The 18,886-nt window shown below is 44.6% G+C and overlaps 1 protein-coding gene across 6 annotated transcripts; it reads left to right on the forward strand.

Moving 5' to 3' along the window:
- The first annotated feature begins 682 nt into the window (after window positions 1-682).
- ZNF26 (zinc finger protein 26) lies at window positions 683-18,215 on the forward strand. 6 transcript variants are annotated; one of them, XM_087423562.1, is made up of 5 exons: window positions 683-876; window positions 1,007-1,059; window positions 11,712-11,820; window positions 12,091-12,186; window positions 16,039-18,215. In XM_087423562.1, the coding sequence occupies exons 1-5, from the start codon at window positions 756-758 to the stop codon at window positions 17,388-17,390; spliced, it is 1,731 nt and encodes a 576-aa protein (XP_087279688.1). In that variant the 5' UTR covers window positions 683-755; the 3' UTR covers window positions 17,391-18,215. The 6 variants fall into 6 exon arrangements, with proteins under 6 accessions (XP_087279688.1, XP_004430149.3, XP_087279692.1 ...); XM_004430092.3 differs by having other exon boundaries at window positions 684-876; window positions 11,694-11,820; XM_087423563.1 differs by lacking the exon at window positions 683-876 and adding an exon at window positions 9,900-10,150 and having other exon boundaries at window positions 1,014-1,059; window positions 11,694-11,820.
- Window positions 18,216-18,886: the final 671 nt, after the last annotated feature.

Raw genomic sequence — 18,886 nt, forward strand, 5'->3', positions numbered from 1 at the left:
TGAAATTTCCTGTCATCACTGCTTTAAGTTTCTCCCATAAATTCCTATATAGTGTCCTCTACAGTTTTGGGTGTATTTCCACGTTTCGTTCAATATTTATTGAATAGAAAGCTTTTTTTAAAAAAGACTTTCAGGCACATAGGCCTTCTTAAATTATGCTATTAATTTATAGTTTTATTGTAGTTATGCGAGAGGATTGTTTGATCTGTCTTGGACTGAGAGTAGTATGTTCATGTCTCCTATTATTGCTGTGCTTCTATTTATTTGTCTTTTCATTTACTGTAGGCTCTCCTTTATGAAGTTGGTAACTGTATTATTTGGTGCACTGATATTCAAAACCGTTTTATAACCCTGTGAATTGCAGCTTGTAGCCTCACAAAGTGTCCTTCGCTGCTATGCCTTTCGGTCTCAACCCTATCTTGTTTGATATCAAGACCTGAGCACCCCTGGCCTTCCAGTCTCTTCCCCCGACCGCGCCGGAGGCCCTAGGGCTGTGGACCTTTCCCGTCGGGCTCCGCCCCTCACTCCAGACCCGCCTCTTGCTGGAAGCCCGGCCAGTAAGCAGGGACCCTCCGCAGAGGTTTCTGGGAGATGTAGTTTTCTTTCGGCACCGCCCCGTCTGGCGCATCGACGCATGACGTACTTCCGCGTGCGCCGCAGCAGCAGCCGTACTCGGGCTCGACGTCAATGGACCGCAGAGGGCTAGCGGCGTCCCGGGTTTCTGCGGCCGCGGTCTCGGTGGAGGCGCGGAGTTAATGCGGCTCGGAGCGCCCTGTGCAGACCAGGATCCTGGGCAGCTGAGGCGCCAACGGTCTGTCCGCGGCGTGGACGGAGCCAGCCCGGCCTCGGTCCCTCCTGCTTCAGGGCCGCCAAACGGTACGAATTCACGGCTTCGGCTCCCTGCGAGGACTGAGCCGCCCGCGGACCCTCCCTCTTGGGGCGCGGGGTACCTCCGGGCGGGCGGGGCAGCGGGGAGACCCTCACGGCTCGGTTCTCTCCTCCGCAGCCCGCACGGAGCAGCGCGGGATGGCCGCCGGGTGCCGGACAGCGTCGTGCTGGGTGAGTGGGAGCGTCCCTCTCAGAGCGGACTCGGCGCTGGGGTGGCACCTTCGTCCCGTGACGGCGACATCCAGGGCCTGGACTCGCGTGCTCCCCGCCCCCTCCCTGCCTCTGGATCTCCAGAAACGCTCCTTGTCTTCCGGCGTCTCGCGTCCGGGGCCCTCTCCTTCGGCAGTTATACTTGATTGCCGCTGCGGACCTTGGACTCCGAGGGAAGTGAAGGCCCTTGCTAAGGAAATGAGTCTCTATCATTTCGGATTTTTCACACACGAGCACTGAGTTGTCTTCATATCCAGACCTTTAGGGCCTCGTTAGGGACATTACCCTCCCCTTTGGTCATTCGTTGTTACTGAGTGTCTTCTGTGTGCTGGGCCTGGGTACTGGTGCTGGCAGCGCAAAGATAAATTATGCTTCTTGTTTTAGAGGAGCTGTGGCCTGGCGAGGAGAGTGATCAAGTGAACACTGGGCACAGTAGCAGGTGGATGAGCAGAGAGAGGAGGTTGAGGGTACAAAGCAGGAGGGAGCAGTTTTGGAGGAGAGGAGGGTCAGTGGACCACCTGGACTGTGCAGGTGATTGATGGAGTGAGCGAGAGGGGGGACTTCACGGTGATTGCTGTCCTGACCTGTGGCACATGGTCGTGGTGTTTCCACTCTTGGGAACACTAGTAGAAGAGGGACTAGAGAAGGTGTACAGCTTTGTAGATGTTGAATACGCAGTGCTTGTAGCTGAGTCTGTGGCTCAGGTGGGAGTTCTCAACTGGAAATGTACAGATTAAAGGCATGTATATTAGTGGAAGGTCAGGATATGACCGAATACAGCCTGGAAAAGGACCAAATAGAGCATTTGGGGCAATGACAAGGAGAGAGGCTTGTGGTGAAGAAGGGCTGAAGTGCAGGAGAGGTGAGAGAAAGTTTGGAGAGTGGCATGTTCTCCTGCACCTTTGAGAAAAGAGAACGTAAAACCCATGATATGAAATGCCTAAGAAGTATTTCGTGAGATGAAAAGGTATTTCTTGGATTTTGGAATTTGAAGGTCTTAAGCAGTTTTTCCCAGGGAAGAGAGAATGTTGGGGGTGGTGCAGATGGTCACTTCCTGAGAGGTAAAGGGAATGTTGTAATGTGGATTGCACGAGCTGGGCAGCAGGATGTAAAGAACTGGTGATAGTATAGACCTTTTTTAGGTGGTCAAGTGTGACAGGAAGAGTTTGGGGGCCAGGGAGAAGGGATTTCACTGAGGTGGCCTGAGGGATACAATTAACCTCAAAATCAATCAGCTTTTTATTTTTAAACAATAACTATGTAGAAAATGCAATGAGAGGAAGCATTATATTTACAACAGCATTAAAAAAAGATAAAATAAGTGAATATGAGTATACAGGACCTAAATAAAGAAGATTTTAAAACTACTGAATAATATTAATAGGTACCACTCACTAAAGTCTCACAACCCTGTGAGGAACCTGGGGAGCATGCCCATGGTCCCAAACTAGTAAGGGATACAAGGACACTGGGATGGCAGAGCTAGGATTCAAACCCAGGCAGAGTGTCTTCAGAGTTTGTGGTTCTTATTGCCTCTTAGGACCTAAAGACATCTTAACAGATGTAAACAGTATTTGCTTGTTTTTGAGTGCATGTATTAACTTAACAAACATTTATTGACTATTAAGCCAGGTAATTTTCTGGGACATGCAGGGGTGAACAAGATCAACAGGGTCCATGACCCCATAGAGGGTATGGGAGACAGTCAGACATATCTGAGGAGCATGATAAACAGGTACAAAATTTGTGAATGTTTTGCATGTGAAAGAGAGTGGCCAGGTGACTACTTTAATTGGCAGCTCTCTCTTGAGGCAACATTTAAGCAGGGTCTCAATGACAACTTGACAGTCATGGGAAGAGGGGGGCAGGGGGAGAGGAAGCATTCCAGGCTGTGGAAGCAGCTGTGTCAGTGAACCAGCAGGTGCCTTGTCTTGTGGAAAGAAGGCGTAAAGAAGGCGTGTGGCTGGAGTAGGGAGGGGAGTGCAGCAGCCAGGGCCAGGTTGTGTTTGCTCCTTAAGGGAGGTGAGAATGGTGCTGGAGAGCCCTTGGAGTTTGTTTTATATTTTATTTTGAAATAATTTCAAGACTATAGAGAAGTTTTAAGAATAGCGTAAAAAACTGTATTGTATTAAAAAAACACCCTTCACCTAGATTCCCCAGTTGTTGTTACTATTTTGCCTCATTAGCTCTCTCATTCTGCCTCTTTACTTCTGTGTGTACGTGTGTGTGTCTATGTACACACACACTCCTTTTCCTCCCTCCTTTGTTGTTCCAGTCCCTGCCATCCCTCCACCTTTCAAAGCCAGCTCTTGCTTGCACCCCTCACCTTTTTTCCCCTAGGTCTTCTCTCCCTTCCTTCTTTCCTTCTCCTCTTTCTCCTTCTACTTCCCTCTCCTTCCTTCTTATTTTTGTTGTCACAAATACTGCAGGAGTATATTCATTGTATGAAAGGTTACTTCACCCCTCCCATTCTACTTCCCAGAAAAAACTGCCACCCACTTTTTTTAGGTAACCTTCCTGTCATTTTTCTCTGCATTTTACATGTTAGATCATGCACACCAGTGTCTGTTTGTGTTTTAGTGTGAAAATAGTTTTATAGCTTTTCCTCTTTAGTATAATTTTTAATCTCATCCTTTTAGCAAAGGTGATTGTAAGTGGCTCCTCCAAAGCCCCTTTGGCTGCTGTTTCCTTCCTCTTCTATCCAGATGTGGTCAGTAGCTTGGGGGGGAGCTCCATCCAGACGTTTTCTACAGGAAACAAGATTTTATGTTTTTTCTCTCCAGTATATTGTGCTGTGTGCTGTTTCCCCTTAAATTTATTTAGATATCTTTGTGGAAATAACTGTGCATATAGGTTGGGTGCATTCCTTTTAATAGCTCCATTTTATGTCCTCCAGTGTGGGTGGGCCACACTTTATTGAGCTGTTTCTCCACTGATGGGGATTTGTCTTTGTGGACTAACCTTTCCATGTCCTAGCTGTGAGCAGCCCCACAGCTGGTAACCACCAGGGCTCCCTACCTCTCCTGCTCTCAGATATGCCTCTCAGCTTTTGATCTGCTGAAATTTTCTGTTCTTTTGAGACACAAATATGTTTAAATTTTTAAAAATAACTGATTACAATGATTCGTGGATTTTATAGGTGATGGGTGGAATTTCAGGTGTGCTTAAGTCAACCTTTAAAAAGTTTTGTTTTTATCTGAATGGCATCATACTGTGTCTAGTTGTTCTGTAGTTTGCAAAAATGTCTACGGAGTGAATGCACCATATTCCCATTTAGCTATTCCCTTATTCATGGAAATTTAGGTTGTTTAATTTGTCACTATGACAGACTTTGAAACAGTGAATAGCTCTACACATGTGAATTAATTTTTGATGACATATTTGATACTTTTCTATGTTCTCTTAGAACACAATTTAGTCTCTTATCTTCCATCCCAATCCCCTTTCTTGCTTCAGAGGTAATCAATTTGGTGTATATTTTTCTAGATCTTTCTCCATACATTTATCTATGATGTTTATATGCTTAAAAAGTGTGTGTATTTTGGTTTATTTGTCTGGGTTCTTACATAAATGTGTTTCATACTACATTACATATTACTTCTGTGTTTTCTCATGCAAAAAATATATTTGTAGGTGTATCTGTGATTATTTTATATAGTTAACCATTTGTGGCTTATTTTGACTGTTTTTCTTTTTAATTGAATTCTAACTTAAATATGGTAAAATGCATAAATCTTAATTGGAATATTTACCTACACTGAGAACAATCCTATCCAAATCAAAACAAAGAGTTGTAGCACCCCAGAAAGTTCCATTGTGCCCCCCCTCGCTACAGCCCCACCCCCAGGGGTCACTGCTTTATTTATTTATTTATTTTACTTATGTTACATCCAACACCATAGATTTTGCCTGTTTTTTAACTCGATACATTTGGAGCTGTACACTAAGGTGTCTGGCTTCTTTCAGTCAACATCGTTTGTGAGCTTCATCCAAGTTGTATGATGTTCTATTGTATGAATATCTCATAACTTCCCTGTTGTGTTCATCTGTTAACGTGGACGTGGACATCGGCAACGTTTGGGTTGCTTCCAGTTATGGACTATTTTGAATAACACTGCTGTGAACATTTTCGCACATGTCTTTTGATGGATGTCAGCTCTCATTTATTTGTTAGGCATGTACCAGGATTTCTCAACCTCAGCACTATGGACATTTTGGGCTGAATAATTCTTCTTTGTGGAGGACTGTCCTGTGCGTTGTAGGATGTTGAGCAGCGTCCCTGGCCTCTACCCGTTTATGTACCAGTAGCACTACCCCCATGTGACAACCATAAATGTCTCCAGACATCCCCTGGGGGCAGAATCTCCCATCCGCTCCATTGAGGACCACAGGGTATGTACCTAGGAGTGGTATTGTTGGGCTGTTGGGCATACACGTATTTAAGTTCAGTATACACTACCAAACAGTTTCCCAAAGCAGTGAACCACTTTGTATTCCCACCACCACCGTGAGCGGTCCACTTGCTCTGCGTCTGTGCCAACAAGGGGACTTGTTTTGTCTCTTTTGTGCTTGAATGTTTTCCCACAGAGTGGATGTGCTACACTTAACTGTTCTCCGATGCTCCTTTGAAGTGTTATCAGTTCTTTATTTCTAAATGTCTCCTTGGCTTTTTAAAAATAAATTTCCAGTTTTCTTTTCATCTATTTTATATAACTTTTCTTCTGTATTGTTAGATATTTATAATAGTGATACATTGTGATGGTTATTTTAATGCCTGTTTGCTGTGACATCATCTGGATCGTCTGTGGGTGTGTGTCCACTGTGTGCTCTTTCCTTTGATTTATCGGTCGTGTTTTCTTGTCTTTTCATGTGTCTCAAAATTTTCTATTTTATGCCTACATTGGTATAAAAGGAACAACCACAGAGACTGAAGTTCAGTGGTACCCCCTACCAGAGAGTGTTTCCCCTTCCCTCTGTCGTGCAGACAGGGGTGACTGATCACCTAATCGAGGCAGGCCTTTAGCTGCTCTGGGGCTGGGTTGCTGCTTTAGTGAGACTTGGTTCACCTAGGGTTGGGGGTGTTTATTGCGGGCTCCTCTCTAATAGTACTTCCTGTCCTGAGTGCTTCTAGCCTGGGACAGTCAGTCCGCCCTTCCACCCCAGCTCCTGCGCTGACCAGCACTCAGCAAATGCCCCAGGAAAGCCTGCTGTCCACGGGGGCAGTCAGAGCCTCCACCGGCTCCTCTTTCCCCTCTGCCTCGGCTGAGCTGTCCTGCCTCTTCTCAGGCTGCACCAACGCCCCCAGCAAAGTGAACGGCCAGCACCGTTAGCTCCCCTGGGGAGAGCTCGTCCCTCTCTGGAATTTGGTCCATTTAGTCCTCATTGCTTCCCTGGGTCTCTGATTTTTTAAAAAAGATATGAGTATTGTAATTTACCTTTAATTTTCTAGTTGTAGCAGTGGTAGTCCAAGCATATGATTTTATTTTTTGTTAATAAGAGTTAGAAAATACTTCTCATTAGAAGAAATAAGATGAACAGTCTTCTTAGCATTTTGATTGAGAATTCATTGAATTTATAAATTAATTTGTTGAAAATTAGTATCTTTACCATGTTGAGTCTACGCATCATGAATGTAGTGTAACTCTTCAATTACTCAGGTCTTTTGTTTTCTTTTTAATTCTTCTGCACTGATGTATTTTATCATGTGTGTATTTTTTGTTTGGTTTTTCTGTATTTTTAAGCTTTATTCCTGAGTACTTTCTGGATTTGTTGTAGTCTTTCTTATTACATTTTCTAGTTGATTACTGCTAATGTATCAAAAGCTATTCCATATTGTTGTTTTTCTAAACTGCCACCCTGTTGTTTCTTATTGGCTCTCATGTCAGCGACTCTCTTCGGTCTTTTAGTCACACAATCAGATGTGTGTAAATAATGGCAGTAGTTTTTCTTCTCGCTCAGTGTTTCTCGTTGGCATCTGTTTTGTTCCTGCTGTGGCTGGTCCTCTGGGACAGCATTGACCAGTGGTGTCGATATGAGCATCCGTGTCTCTTCCTGACTTTAAAGGAAATACTTTTAATGTTTCACACAAAGTATGATACTTTCTACAGGTTTAGGGAAGAAACCTTTCTTGTGTCAAGGAAATTCCTTTTACCTTTAGCAGACTGAATTCTGATTTTTAAGAGTGTTGAATTTTATCACATTACTTTGTTTCATCTATTGAGATGATTGTTTGGCTGCTCTCCATTAATGTACTAAGGTGACTTATTTGATTGATAGGGTTTTTTTTTAATTTTGGACTGTCTTTTAATTTTTTGGATAAACTTTCTTGTCGTAGTTTGCTATCTATGTATGTACAGGATTTGTTTTACTTTACTAATGTTTCTATCTGGGTACTTTGATCAGAGTTAATAATAAATGAGATTAGACTACAGTTGGTGCTCTCCTTGCCTGGTTTTGTCTGCGGGGTTGTGCAAGTTTGTTGATGCATGGCGTGAGCATCCCATCGTTTCCTGGATCTATATCTGATTAGATACGATGGGATTTTCTGTTCCTTGGATGTTGATAGAACTCACTCTTAAATATACTGTGTGGGACCATTGGGTTTCTGGAGAGGGTATATCTTTGAATACTAGTTCAATATATTTTATGATCATTGACTGATCAGTCTGGCTTTCCTAATTCTTTCTGGGCCATCATTACTTTCATTTTCTTAGAAAATATTCCATTTCTTCTAAGTTTTCAAGTTTATTGGAACAAATTCGTAAATACAGTCAGTTCTGCTGTCATGTTTGTTTTAAAAACGTGAATTTGTTTCAGCGTGATTGATATCTTAGGGAACAATGTGAGCTTTTTGTCTGATTTCAGACAACCCTCTTTCTACTGCTTTATAATAAGGTGCAGCCCTTCTGACACCCCAACATCAGGTCTTTTGTTTCGAGGTAAAGTGCATATTCGTGGTAGTATTTATGTATTTCTTAACTATCAAATGTGTCAACTCTGCTGTTTTTCTTAGGTTCCTGCTTTGCTCTGTGTGTGGCTGGCAGAGGGGTTACGCCGCAACCCCTTCTTCCCATAAGCCCCATGGTTTTCCCTGTGCGACTCTGCATAGCGGTGATTTTTTGCAACATGAGTGTTGCATGGCAGCAGAACTGCCTTGTATAATAATCTCTTACAAATTTTTAAATCTCTTCTCTTAGAGTTATGGACCCTGTGTTGGTCATAACAGTTTTCTTTTTTTACGTTCTCTTGTTGATCATACTTGGCCAATTAAAATTTTTAAAAATAGTTTCTTTGTATTTTATTTTTATTCTTATCAAGCTTAAAAAATAGTAAAAGGTGGGGCCGGCCTGGTGGCATAGTGGTTAAGTTTATGTGCTCTGCTTTGGGGCCTGGGGTTTGTGGGTTTGGATCCCAGGCGCAGACCCACACACTGCTCCTCAAAGCCATGCTGTGGCAGCGTCCCACATACAAAATAGAGGAAGATTGGCAGCAGATGTTAGCTCAGGGCCAATCTTCCTCACCAAAAAAGAAATAATAATAATAATAAAAGGCTTGAAATAGAATGAGCCTCCTGGTTTACCCCCACTCTCTGCTCTGTACCTTTCTTCCTCCATCCTGTCCCCAGAATTAGCTGCTTTGGTCTACGTTCACACTTGTGGTGTCTGCCTCACACTTTTATACAGTGGCGTTGTGCACTGTCCTTCATGTTTCTCCTCCCTCCATTTTTTTTTTTTCTGCTGAGGAAGATTCACCCTGAGCTAACATCTGTTGCCAATCTTCCTCTTTTTGTAGGTGAGCCGCCAACATGGCCACTGACAGACAAGTGGTGTAGGTCCGCACCTGGGAACTGAACCCGGGCTGCCAAAGTGGAGCGCATCGAACTTAACCACTAGGCCCCCGGGGCTGGCCCTTCTCCCTTCATTGTAAAGTAGCTGGCTTGATGAATGGCCCGGGCTTGATTAGGATACAGACACGTCACAGCTTCATTTTTCTCCATCACAACCTCAGACATGCCCTGTCAGCTCTCCCTCCCTGGCCCTGGTGGTCCTCTGAGCGAGAGCCCATGATGTTCTGGTCACAATCTGATTTGGCTGTCATTACTTTCAGGCTTTGGAAAATCCAGTCCACACTCTAATTGCAGCCCGCTTCTTCCCCAACTCAGCTGTAGGGGGGAGTTAGGGAGGCTCATCTCTTTATTCCCACTTCCTTTTCTTGTTGCCCTCCTGTGGGGGCTCCTGGGTGATGATGGGAAGACCAGGGTGATTAGAGGACAGAGCTCCTGTTGTCTGGCGGTCAGTACTCAGCACCTGGGGGTCGCTAGGAGCCTGTGACAAGGCTCAACCCTCTATTTCCATGATGTGAGTACCTCTGTCTCACTTACCTCTGCAGGATCCCCAGAACTGCACTCATTGTCTCTTCCCTCCGGGGTCCCCCTCCCTGCAGATAGTGCTGTTGGGTAGGAGCCTGTCCAGGGCATCAAGTCCAGGAGTCTCCTGGGCGTCACTTCTCACCTGCCTTTGCAGCACTCCAGCAGTCTCCATCTTCAGAATTTCCCAGAGGCAATCAGATATCATATTCCTTGTGTACTGAAATTTCCTGAAATCCCTAAACACAGGTCACTTCCTCCTGACTGGGGGCTGGGTGGACATCCAGGCTGCACAGACATTGTCTCCTTCCCTTTCTTCCCACAGGTGCTCTCCTTAATGGGGACACTTCTCCTCAATGACCCACTTCTGGGCACTGCTCTCTAGCTGCTGCTTCACCATCTCAGCCCCTCGTTCCCTCTGTTTCTCATCCCCCAGGCTTCCCCACCTCGTTAAAGGGTAGCATCGTCAGTTTGCCTGGCCAGGATCCGTGCCGTCGTCCTCAAGATCCTTCTCTCTCTACGTGCCGCGTCATCTCTCTCAGGACGTCTTCTGGCTCTGTCTTCGTGTGATGCCCAGAGCACAGCCACTGCTCGTCACCCCATTGCTCTTGCTCCAGCCCCAGCTACCCTCCTCTTCCCCTGGAACCAGGACCACCCTGCTCTGTAGTGTGCAGAATGGTCTCAGATGTGAGTCAGAGCCTGCCCCTCTTGTTCAGGGCCTTCCAGTGGCTTTGCCTCACTTGGAGTAAAACCCCGAGTCCTTACTGTATCCTTTGAGCCCTGCAGGCCTGGGCCTTTGTTGTTTGCACGTCGCCTGGAAGGATCTTCCTGCAGAAATCTTGGAGCTCATTCTCACATCGGTTGGGTTTCTGCCCAAATGTCGCCTCACCAGAGGGCTCCCTGATCACCCCGTCTGGAACAGCACCTGTGCCTGCCCCCTTGGACTCTGTCCCCTTTCCCTGCTGAGTCTTTTTTTTTTTTTTTTTTTTAATTTATTTTATTTTTTCCCCCCAAAGCCCCAGTAGATAGTTGTATGTCATAGCTGCACATCCTTCTAGTTGCTGTATGTGGGACGTGGCCTCAGCATGGCCAGAGAAGCGGTGCATCGGTGCGCGCCCGGGATCTGAACTCGGGCCACCAGCAGCGGAGCGCACGCACTTAACCGCTAAGCCACGCGGCCGGCCCTCCCTGCTGGGTCTTGTTAGAGTGCCTTCACCACCTGCGTGTCAGGTAGCTGTGTGTTTGCTGGCGTCTCCCCATGCAGGAACAGAAACCCACTGAATCTAGGGACCACGTCCCCAGCTGGGTCCCTAGCACCTTGAGCAATCCTGGCACATGGTTGGTGCCTAATCCTGGCACAAGCATGTGCCTGGCACATGCTTGTTGAATGATCCTCTGTGATCTGTGGCTTGTTACTACTTTTTTGGTCTCATGAAAGGAATTGATTGTAGGCATACAGCAGCTCACAGAGATGTCAAGAACCACGCCTGCAGGCTGCACACCCAAAACTGCCATAGAGCTGCCTGGTGAGGACCTGTGGCTGCCCCTGGGTGCAGACTGCCACCATCCCACACCCATCCATGGTGGCTCTCCATCGTCTGTGGCTCTGTGACACCAGCTCCAGATTCAGAGTCTGTGCTGGGGTGTCCCCTGGTTGGCCTCAGTCATAGGCCCCTTATTTTATTGAAGAAAGGCTAGGAATTCACCTATTTGGCACCTTTTTTTTTTATGGTGCCAGACTCTTACTTCCACTGAGACTGAAGGTGGGCTGAGCAGCCAGCAAGATGACAGACGCTTCTGGAGGGTCCGACCTTCCCATGTGTCTGGCACCTTTATTTAGAACCATTCTTTCCATCTCTGTGCAAGGTATACCCTGGGTATGTTTTTATCAAAGAGTCAAAACACCTTATTTCATTTGTATGTGTTAATGTTTCTTTCCCTCTACAAGACTGAAAGCTTCTCAAGGGCAGAAGTGAGTTTTATTCATCTTGAAATGTTCGGGACCCAAAAGAATATCTGTCACAGAGAAGCGCAGTTATTTTACTTTATTTATTTTAATTTAATTTTTTAAAATTTTTATTTATTTATTTTTAATTGTCTCTCAAAGTGAATGCTGACTGGGCACGGAGGCAGTCTGTGGAGGAACATTTCTCCTCTCCCAGTAACTCGACATCTTTTCCACGTCACCTAATGTAATTGCATCAATTGAATGGGGTGTGTATTATTACAGGGATTATTGTCATTCAAGGATATATCTCTGGAGTTCACCTGGGAAGAATGGCAGTTACTGGATTCTATGCAGAAGTACCTGTACAGGAATGTGATACTGGAAAACTACAGCAACCTGCTGTCCGTGGGTAAGTACAGCGTCTCTCTGTAGCTCAGACTGTGAATCATCAGTTGCCATCTGTTTTTGTTTTGTTGACCTGCTCTGGGGCCTCTGAAGTACTTAATGATTATGGACGTGAACTTCAGGGGTCAGATGTTCTTAGTCTGTATTTGGAGTCCCTATTAGGAGGCCCTCACCTCCTAATTGTAATCTTTCCCCAAGTGCAGAAGAGCAGCTTCACTTTGTAGCTCCTGATCACTAGCGGTTTGGCTGATCCTTTGTGATTTTCTGTTAACAGGGTATTGTGGTTCCAAACCTGATTTAATCTTCAAGTTGGAGCAAGGAGAAGAGCCGTGCATAATAAATGCCAGCATTTCCCCTCCGAGCTGTGCAGGTGGGTGAATGGGAAGCAGGAAAAGGGAGGGGTGGGAGTGACCTGGGGCTGGCACTCCGACAGTGTGGTTTGCAGAGACTTGTCCTTGAAGTCCTTCAATCCTGGGGCCTCTCAGGGACCCCGAAAGCTCCTCAGATGAGGAAACGGCCATCGCTCTTCCCGCGTCTGGGCCTTCCTCCCTGGGCTCTGAGAGGTAGGCGTGCCCTTCCCTGCACTCTGCTCAGGTGTTGCTTTCTGAGTTAATTTCCTTCCTTCTAGCACCTTCATTCTCTGTCTGCCTTCCCATGGGCGTGGACCGCATCGGGCATCCGGGCCTCCAGAGAGTTTCTCCTTCCTCCCACCCGGTCAGACTTGTGCCTCTGCTTCCCTTACATTTACTTTCTCTTCTGCCTTCCTCAGGTAAATCCCTCAGGATTTACCCACAGTCTTTACTTCCTTCCCTCGTCTTGACCATCTTAGAAGATTTCATTGCTTTCTTCTCTCCTCATGCTGATCACATTGAAATTATAACTGTTAATTTTCCTGGGCACTTTTCTTAAAAGAATTCTGAACCCTGGCCTGGTCTCACCTGTATCATTAAATGATTTCATCACCTTACGTTTCCTGGCTTCTTTTAGTCTTCTCTTTCGATTTGTCCTAAGGGTTTTGTTTCCCAAATTCGGCTGTTCTCTCTTAAGTTGTAACTATTGAAAGCCTCTTCCATTCTGAAAATTTCCGCTTTTTTTCTCTTCAGTGGTGTAAAATCAAATTTGATGTCCTCATCCCCTTTTTATTCTGCGCTCTAGTCCTGGGTTTTACGTGCTTGCTGGAGAGCCCCCAAGCTTTCCCACTCTTCAATCTCAGTTTCAGAAATGGGAAGGAACTCCTTCTAAGATGACTCTTCTTCCTCAGTTTTCCAATTTTTATTACTGCTGTTGCACTTCCAGTGCTCAGTGCTCTGTCCTGGCCTCGGGGGGGTCACCTTGGGTACCCCTGTCTCCTTTCTCCCTTGCTAATCTCACTACTGTTTCTGTTTCTGTTAGTATTATATTCTTTGAAAATATCTTTATAGCTCCTGTCTCCTCGATTGTCACCTGGACTACATCAGTATTCTCTCATACTTGGATAGCTCCAATTCTTAACCATGTTTGAGAACTCTCATCTTCTTCTTAGCTGTTGTTGCTGGATTTATTTTCATAAGCATCCTTATCACTAGTCTGAGAAGATAAACAGGTATCTTAAATCCCTGATTCAACCAGAATAAACAATAAGGAATTTATAGTCTCAAATGACAAATTGTCTGCTATAGGGCACCAGTTCCACGGTGGCTTAATTCAAAAGCTTGGTGATGTCAGGGGTCAAGGTTCATCTGTCTCCCCTTTGTCCAACCTTGATGTTAACGCTTTTGTTTTCAACATTTCCAGGTAGGTGCTTCAGTGCCAGGCATCACATGCAGACACAACAGGAACCACTGTATGAGTCCTGTTTCTTTCCAAAATATCCTTTTCATCGGTGCCCAAAATCTTCCCCAGAATGCTTTCTTACAACTGAAATGCCAGTGCCTAAGCCAGTCACAGTGTGGGGAGTGGGGCAGGCTCCATTGGGGCTCTGCCCCTGTTGGGCAGACCACATGGACCATATCCTCACCCAGTCAGGGCTGCTGCACAGAAGGAGGGGAAATGCCTTTGAGTGTGCGGTGAACAGTGCATATTAGAGTCCCACCTCTGGATGTTCAACACAATATGCCCTTCTTTCCAGCTGTGCATCTTCAGAAATGCTGATGGTGACATGAAATGTCATCGTCCCTTCCCACAGGGGAGACAGTGTGAGTTCTCATCATGGGTCTGAATCGCGTTACACATCTAGGCTCTCTTGGGGTGTGTGCAGTGACGTCAGACAGCTGTGATGTGGCCTCACCATCTGCACTGACATGTAGTTAAAGACAGATTGTCTATTCCAGACGTGCACAGTGGCTGGGAAGAAAGCAGAACATCATAATAGAAGCTCCTCTTTCCGGAAGGTGAGGATGGGAGACAACAGTCATCATTGGTCCATTGCACACCTCATCTCTTTTAGGAAATGATATGGGGAGACTTTTTTGCCCTAGTGTTGGTGTAATTTCCTTGTTATCTGATTTCACAGTCCTGGCACTTGACTCTGAAAGAGTCTTCCTTCCTGTTGTCCTCCAGGGCCACAGAGGAGATCAGGTTTGGGGAGAATGCCCCTTCTGAGGCTCTTATAAAGTTTCATTAGGCCACTTCTTGGTGCGAGTTTGGGGTGGGTAGGGTTCAAGAATCATAGGCTGATACCAGACCAGGCTTAGGGTCCCTCAAAAATTCATAGGCTTCCAGTCAGTTTTCTTTTTTTCTGACTAACAACCACCAAAAGTTGTCTAGATGAAGTCTGTGAGCCTGAGGATTCCTTTGTTCTTGCCCCTGGTTTTAGTATGCTCACCTTTCACGCTAGACTGTGGTGGCCCCACTTTCAGGCTCAAACCTCACTGATTCGTCCCACCACTACTGGGAAGACAGTGTTTAACAAGTCCTGAGGAGGTAGGAAAGCTCCTGAAGATCCCACCGCAGTAATCCTGTGATGAGATGGTCGGGGCTGTGTACCTGATGAGTGCTGTCCCGACTTTGACCTGCTGCTGTTGTTTTCCTTTAACCTCTGTTCGTCACTCTCATCATCATTTTACTGCTTGGGCCTCATAGATGGACTTTCCCCTTCCCTCTGCATCTCCTGTCCAACCTTAAATGTCATCTGCTCCAGGGCTATTGGCATCCCTTTCAATTGTCACGTGTTCCTTGGAAGAGCTCATCCATCACATCACTGAATATCTTCTCTATGCGGTTGACTCATACTGTTGACCGAGCGCTGAACTTAAGTTTAACTGCGTACTTGCTGTCTCCATTTGGGTATTTAACTGAGATCTCAAATGTAATAAGATCCAAAACAAAGTCCTTCATTTTTCCTCCAACCATGTTTCTCTCCCGGTGTTTTCCATCTCAAAGAGCAGCACCACCTGTTTCTCAAGTCTAAAATCTAGGAGTCATTAAATCCTCCCATTGGCTCCCACATCCAGTCCCTCAGGAACTTTTCTCAGTTCTCACTCCAGGTCTGCTCCACGTTTGCTCAGCTGCAGACGTCTCATCCAAACTGCTGTCCTGTCACCCTGGACTAGGATGATGGCTTTATGATCATCTCTGCCCTTTTCCTGTTGATTTGTTAGATGACAGCCAGACTGATCTTTTAAAAGCACAAGATGAATCGAGATCTCCTCTAATTAAAATCCTTTGGGTGAGAAGAGAACTTTTTTCTGCGGCTTTGCCTCATTTGGCTCCTGCGTCCTCTCTGTTCACTCAGTGGTTTTGGCTGTCCTGGCCTTCTTTCTCTTTCTTAACCATGACAGGCAGGCTCTGCTCTTCCTTCTGTGTGGAACGCTGTTGCTTGTAACTTTCCTATGGCCTACTCAGTCTCATTTTTAATGTCTCATTGTATACCCTCCTTATTCTGTATCCTGTGAGTTCACTTTTTGAGTACAGTCTTGCAATAATGAAATTCAGATATAAAATAATTGACATTGGCTCCTCAGTACAAGCTAAACTTTTTAAATCTCTCTTTTAAAAACCATTTTTGATCACTGCTAATTCACTTCCCATTTCCATCATGGGACTTGGCTTCATTTGAGTCACTTCCCCTCGCCCCCATGCTTAGATATATGGTGCATGTACACATAGCCAATATTTCTTTTGAACCGGTGTCAGAGGCCTGTTACCAAAAGAAAAAGACTCATTATATTGCATTTCTAAAGCTCTTTAATTCCATATCAGGTTTGTGTTATGATTTTTAAAATACTGTGTTTTTTTTCCCTAGAGGGTTGGAAAGAATGGTACCAGAAAAATCAGGATGAGCTTGAAAGTGTTGAGAGAAGCTATGCTTGTAATGCATTTGGAAAACTTCATCTGAGCAAAACCCATGTTTCTTCAAGACAAAGACTCCATAAGTATAACACACATGGAATAAGTTTCACACAAAACTCAGGTTCAACCAGAAGCTATCTAAGAAAGAATCCTGATAAGGTTCATGGATATGAAGAATCATATTTTCTTAAGCATCAAAGGGCTCATAGTATAGAAAAAAACTGTGTATGTAATGAATGTGGGAAAGCTTTTCGTTGTAAATCACAGCTCATTGTACATCTTAGAATTCATACAGGAGAGAGACCTTATGAATGCACTAAATGTGAAAGAGCCTTCAGTGCCAAGTCAAACCTTAATGCTCATCAAAGAGTTCACACAGGAGAAAAACCCTACTCATGTAGTGAATGTGGGAAAGTCTTCTCTTTTAGGTCACAGCTCATTGTCCATCAGGAAATTCACACAGGAGGGAAACCTTATGGTTGCAGTGAATGTGGGAAAGCCTACAGCTGGAAATCACAGCTTATTTTACACCAGAGAAGTCATACGGGAGTGAAACCCTATGAATGTAGTGAATGTGGAAAAGCCTTTAGTTTGAAGTCACCATTCGTTGTACACCAGAGAACTCACACAGGAGTAAAACCCCATAAATGCAATGAATGTGGCAAAGCCTTTAGGAGTAAGTCATACCTCCTCGTTCACATCAGAATGCATACAGGAGAGAAACCCTATCAGTGCAGTGATTGTGGGAAAGCCTTCAATATGAAGACACAACTTGTTGTACATCAAGGACTACACACAGGAAATAATCCTTATCAATGCAGTGAATGTGGGAAAGCCTTCGGTAGGAAGGAACAGCTCACTGCACATCTGAGAGCTCATGCAGGAGAGAAACCCTATGGATGCAGTGAATGTGGGAAGGCTTTCAGCAGCAAATCATACCTCGTTATACATAGGAGAACACACACAGGAGAGAGACCCTATGAATGTAGTTTCTGTGAGAGAGCCTTTTGTGGGAAATCGCAGCTAATTATACATCAGAGAACTCACTCAACAGAGAAGCCCTATGAGTGCAATGAATGTGAGAAGGCCTATCCTAGGAAGGCATCCCTTCAGATACACCAGAAAACTCACTCAGGAGAGAAGCCTTTTAAATGCAATGAATGTGGGAAAGCCTTCACTCAGAAATCGTCTCTCAGTGAACATCAGAGAGTTCATACGGGAGAGAAACCATGGAAATGCTCTGAATGTGGGAAATCCTTCTGTTGGAATTCAGGGCTTCGTATACATCGAAAAACTCACAAGTGAGAGGGGAGGATGAAGTAGATGTTAGAAGCATTCTCACAGAAGTTGATCCTCAGGAGACTTCAGATGATGATATAGACAGGATATATAAGCGGAAGTCCGAAAAATACACTCATATCAAATAAGTCATATAGGAGAGAGACCCCTCATATTTGGAATGAATGAGCAAAAGCTTTCAGAAGTAAGTCATACAAGTATTTATAGATGACAATAATTGAAGGAATGAGGAGCAATAACTGTCAGATGTAGTAGCATCATTATGAAGATTTAATTTGGAGAATTCACACTGAGAACACCTTATACATTTAATAAATCAGGAAAGCATTTTCCCATAGAAAATGCATTACGTGAAGAGTCACATTCCAGATTTGAAGGTGTGTTTTAGAATAAAGAAAATCTTGATTATAAATGGTAGGCTTTTTCCAGGTGGAATATAAAATTGCTTTTTATTTTGATATGTAAATAAAGTAATGGTCAGGGAAACAACAAGGAACATATCCTGAAGGTTAAGGGATAATTAGTGTGACTTTCCTGAGTAACACTGAATAGCATTTTTTAAATTTTTGGTATTTTATTTTTTAATATAACTTGTTATACATGTATTTAATAGTTTGTGGAATAACAGCCCCCAATATTCTCCATATTAAATGCTAAATATCAATATCGTCTCTTTATTTCTTAGCAATATAAGGAAACTGTGGTTTTTAATGAATGAAAGGATGTGGTTCTCACTCCAATGAGTTATTCAGGAGTCTGCATAAGTGAGTCTGGCAGTGAGTGCAGGGCTGCTGCTTAAGAGAAATCGTAATAAACATTGATTGTATTTTAGCAGTTTAGTGTCTGTTTTCCATTGATTGACAGGAGCACCCTAGTTTTCTCTGAAGAAACACCTCCCCTCTGTCATGTGCATCCTTGTGGTAGTGTCTTTCAGGGTGTCCTTTCCACTAGCCACAGGTGAGCATTATGCCTCTTGTTGGGTAATGGTAACCTCTTTTCCAGGATTTTGAGTCTCTAATTCACACATGAACCAGAAGGGAAATGTGGAAACTCATTTATTCTTGTCCCAGAATTCTACTGAGACCTTCAGTTAGTTCCTTCTATATTGAGTTCCCAGAATAACTTTGCCAATCTTCCTCTTGTTTTGCTTGAGGAAGATTCGCCCTGAGCCAACATCTGTGCCAGTCTTCCTTGAGTTTGTATGTGGGTCACTGCCACAGCATGGCCGCTGATGAGTGGTGTAGGTCCATGCCTGGGAAATGAACCCAGGCTGCCGAAGCGGAGCACACTGAACTTAGCCACTAGGCCACGGGACCGTGTTCCCCTCCACCCCCCTGGAAAACTCTGGATACCATCCATTTTTGAGCCTGGTTTTCTGGCTGCCTATGTGCTTCCTCATATTTCAGTAAAAACTGCTTTTTCTTCTGGAGTTAAGGAGAATGAGTTTCTGTTTCTTGTAGCCAAAGGGCTTTAATTGAGAATTGTTGTTCTGCAGTAGTGTG

This window comes from Ceratotherium simum, chromosome 35, assembly GCF_057802395.1.
Source record: "Ceratotherium simum simum isolate JZ-2026a chromosome 35, ASM5780239v1, whole genome shotgun sequence".
NCBI lineage: Eukaryota > Metazoa > Chordata > Mammalia > Perissodactyla > Rhinocerotidae > Ceratotherium > Ceratotherium simum.

Excerpts from the sequence above, each read along its gene's own strand:
- ZNF26 (XM_004430092.3), top strand. The coding sequence starts at position 756 with ATGCGGCTCGGAGCGCCCTGTGCAGACCAGGATCCTGGGCAGCTGAGG. Across the intron at positions 877-1,006 it reads TGCTTCAGGGCCGCCAAACG|CCCGCACGGAGCAGCGCGGG; the intron begins GTACGAATTCAC and ends TCTCCTCCGCAG. Across the intron at positions 12,187-16,038 it reads TTCCCCTCCGAGCTGTGCAG|AGGGTTGGAAAGAATGGTAC; the intron begins GTGGGTGAATGG and ends TTTTTTCCCTAG.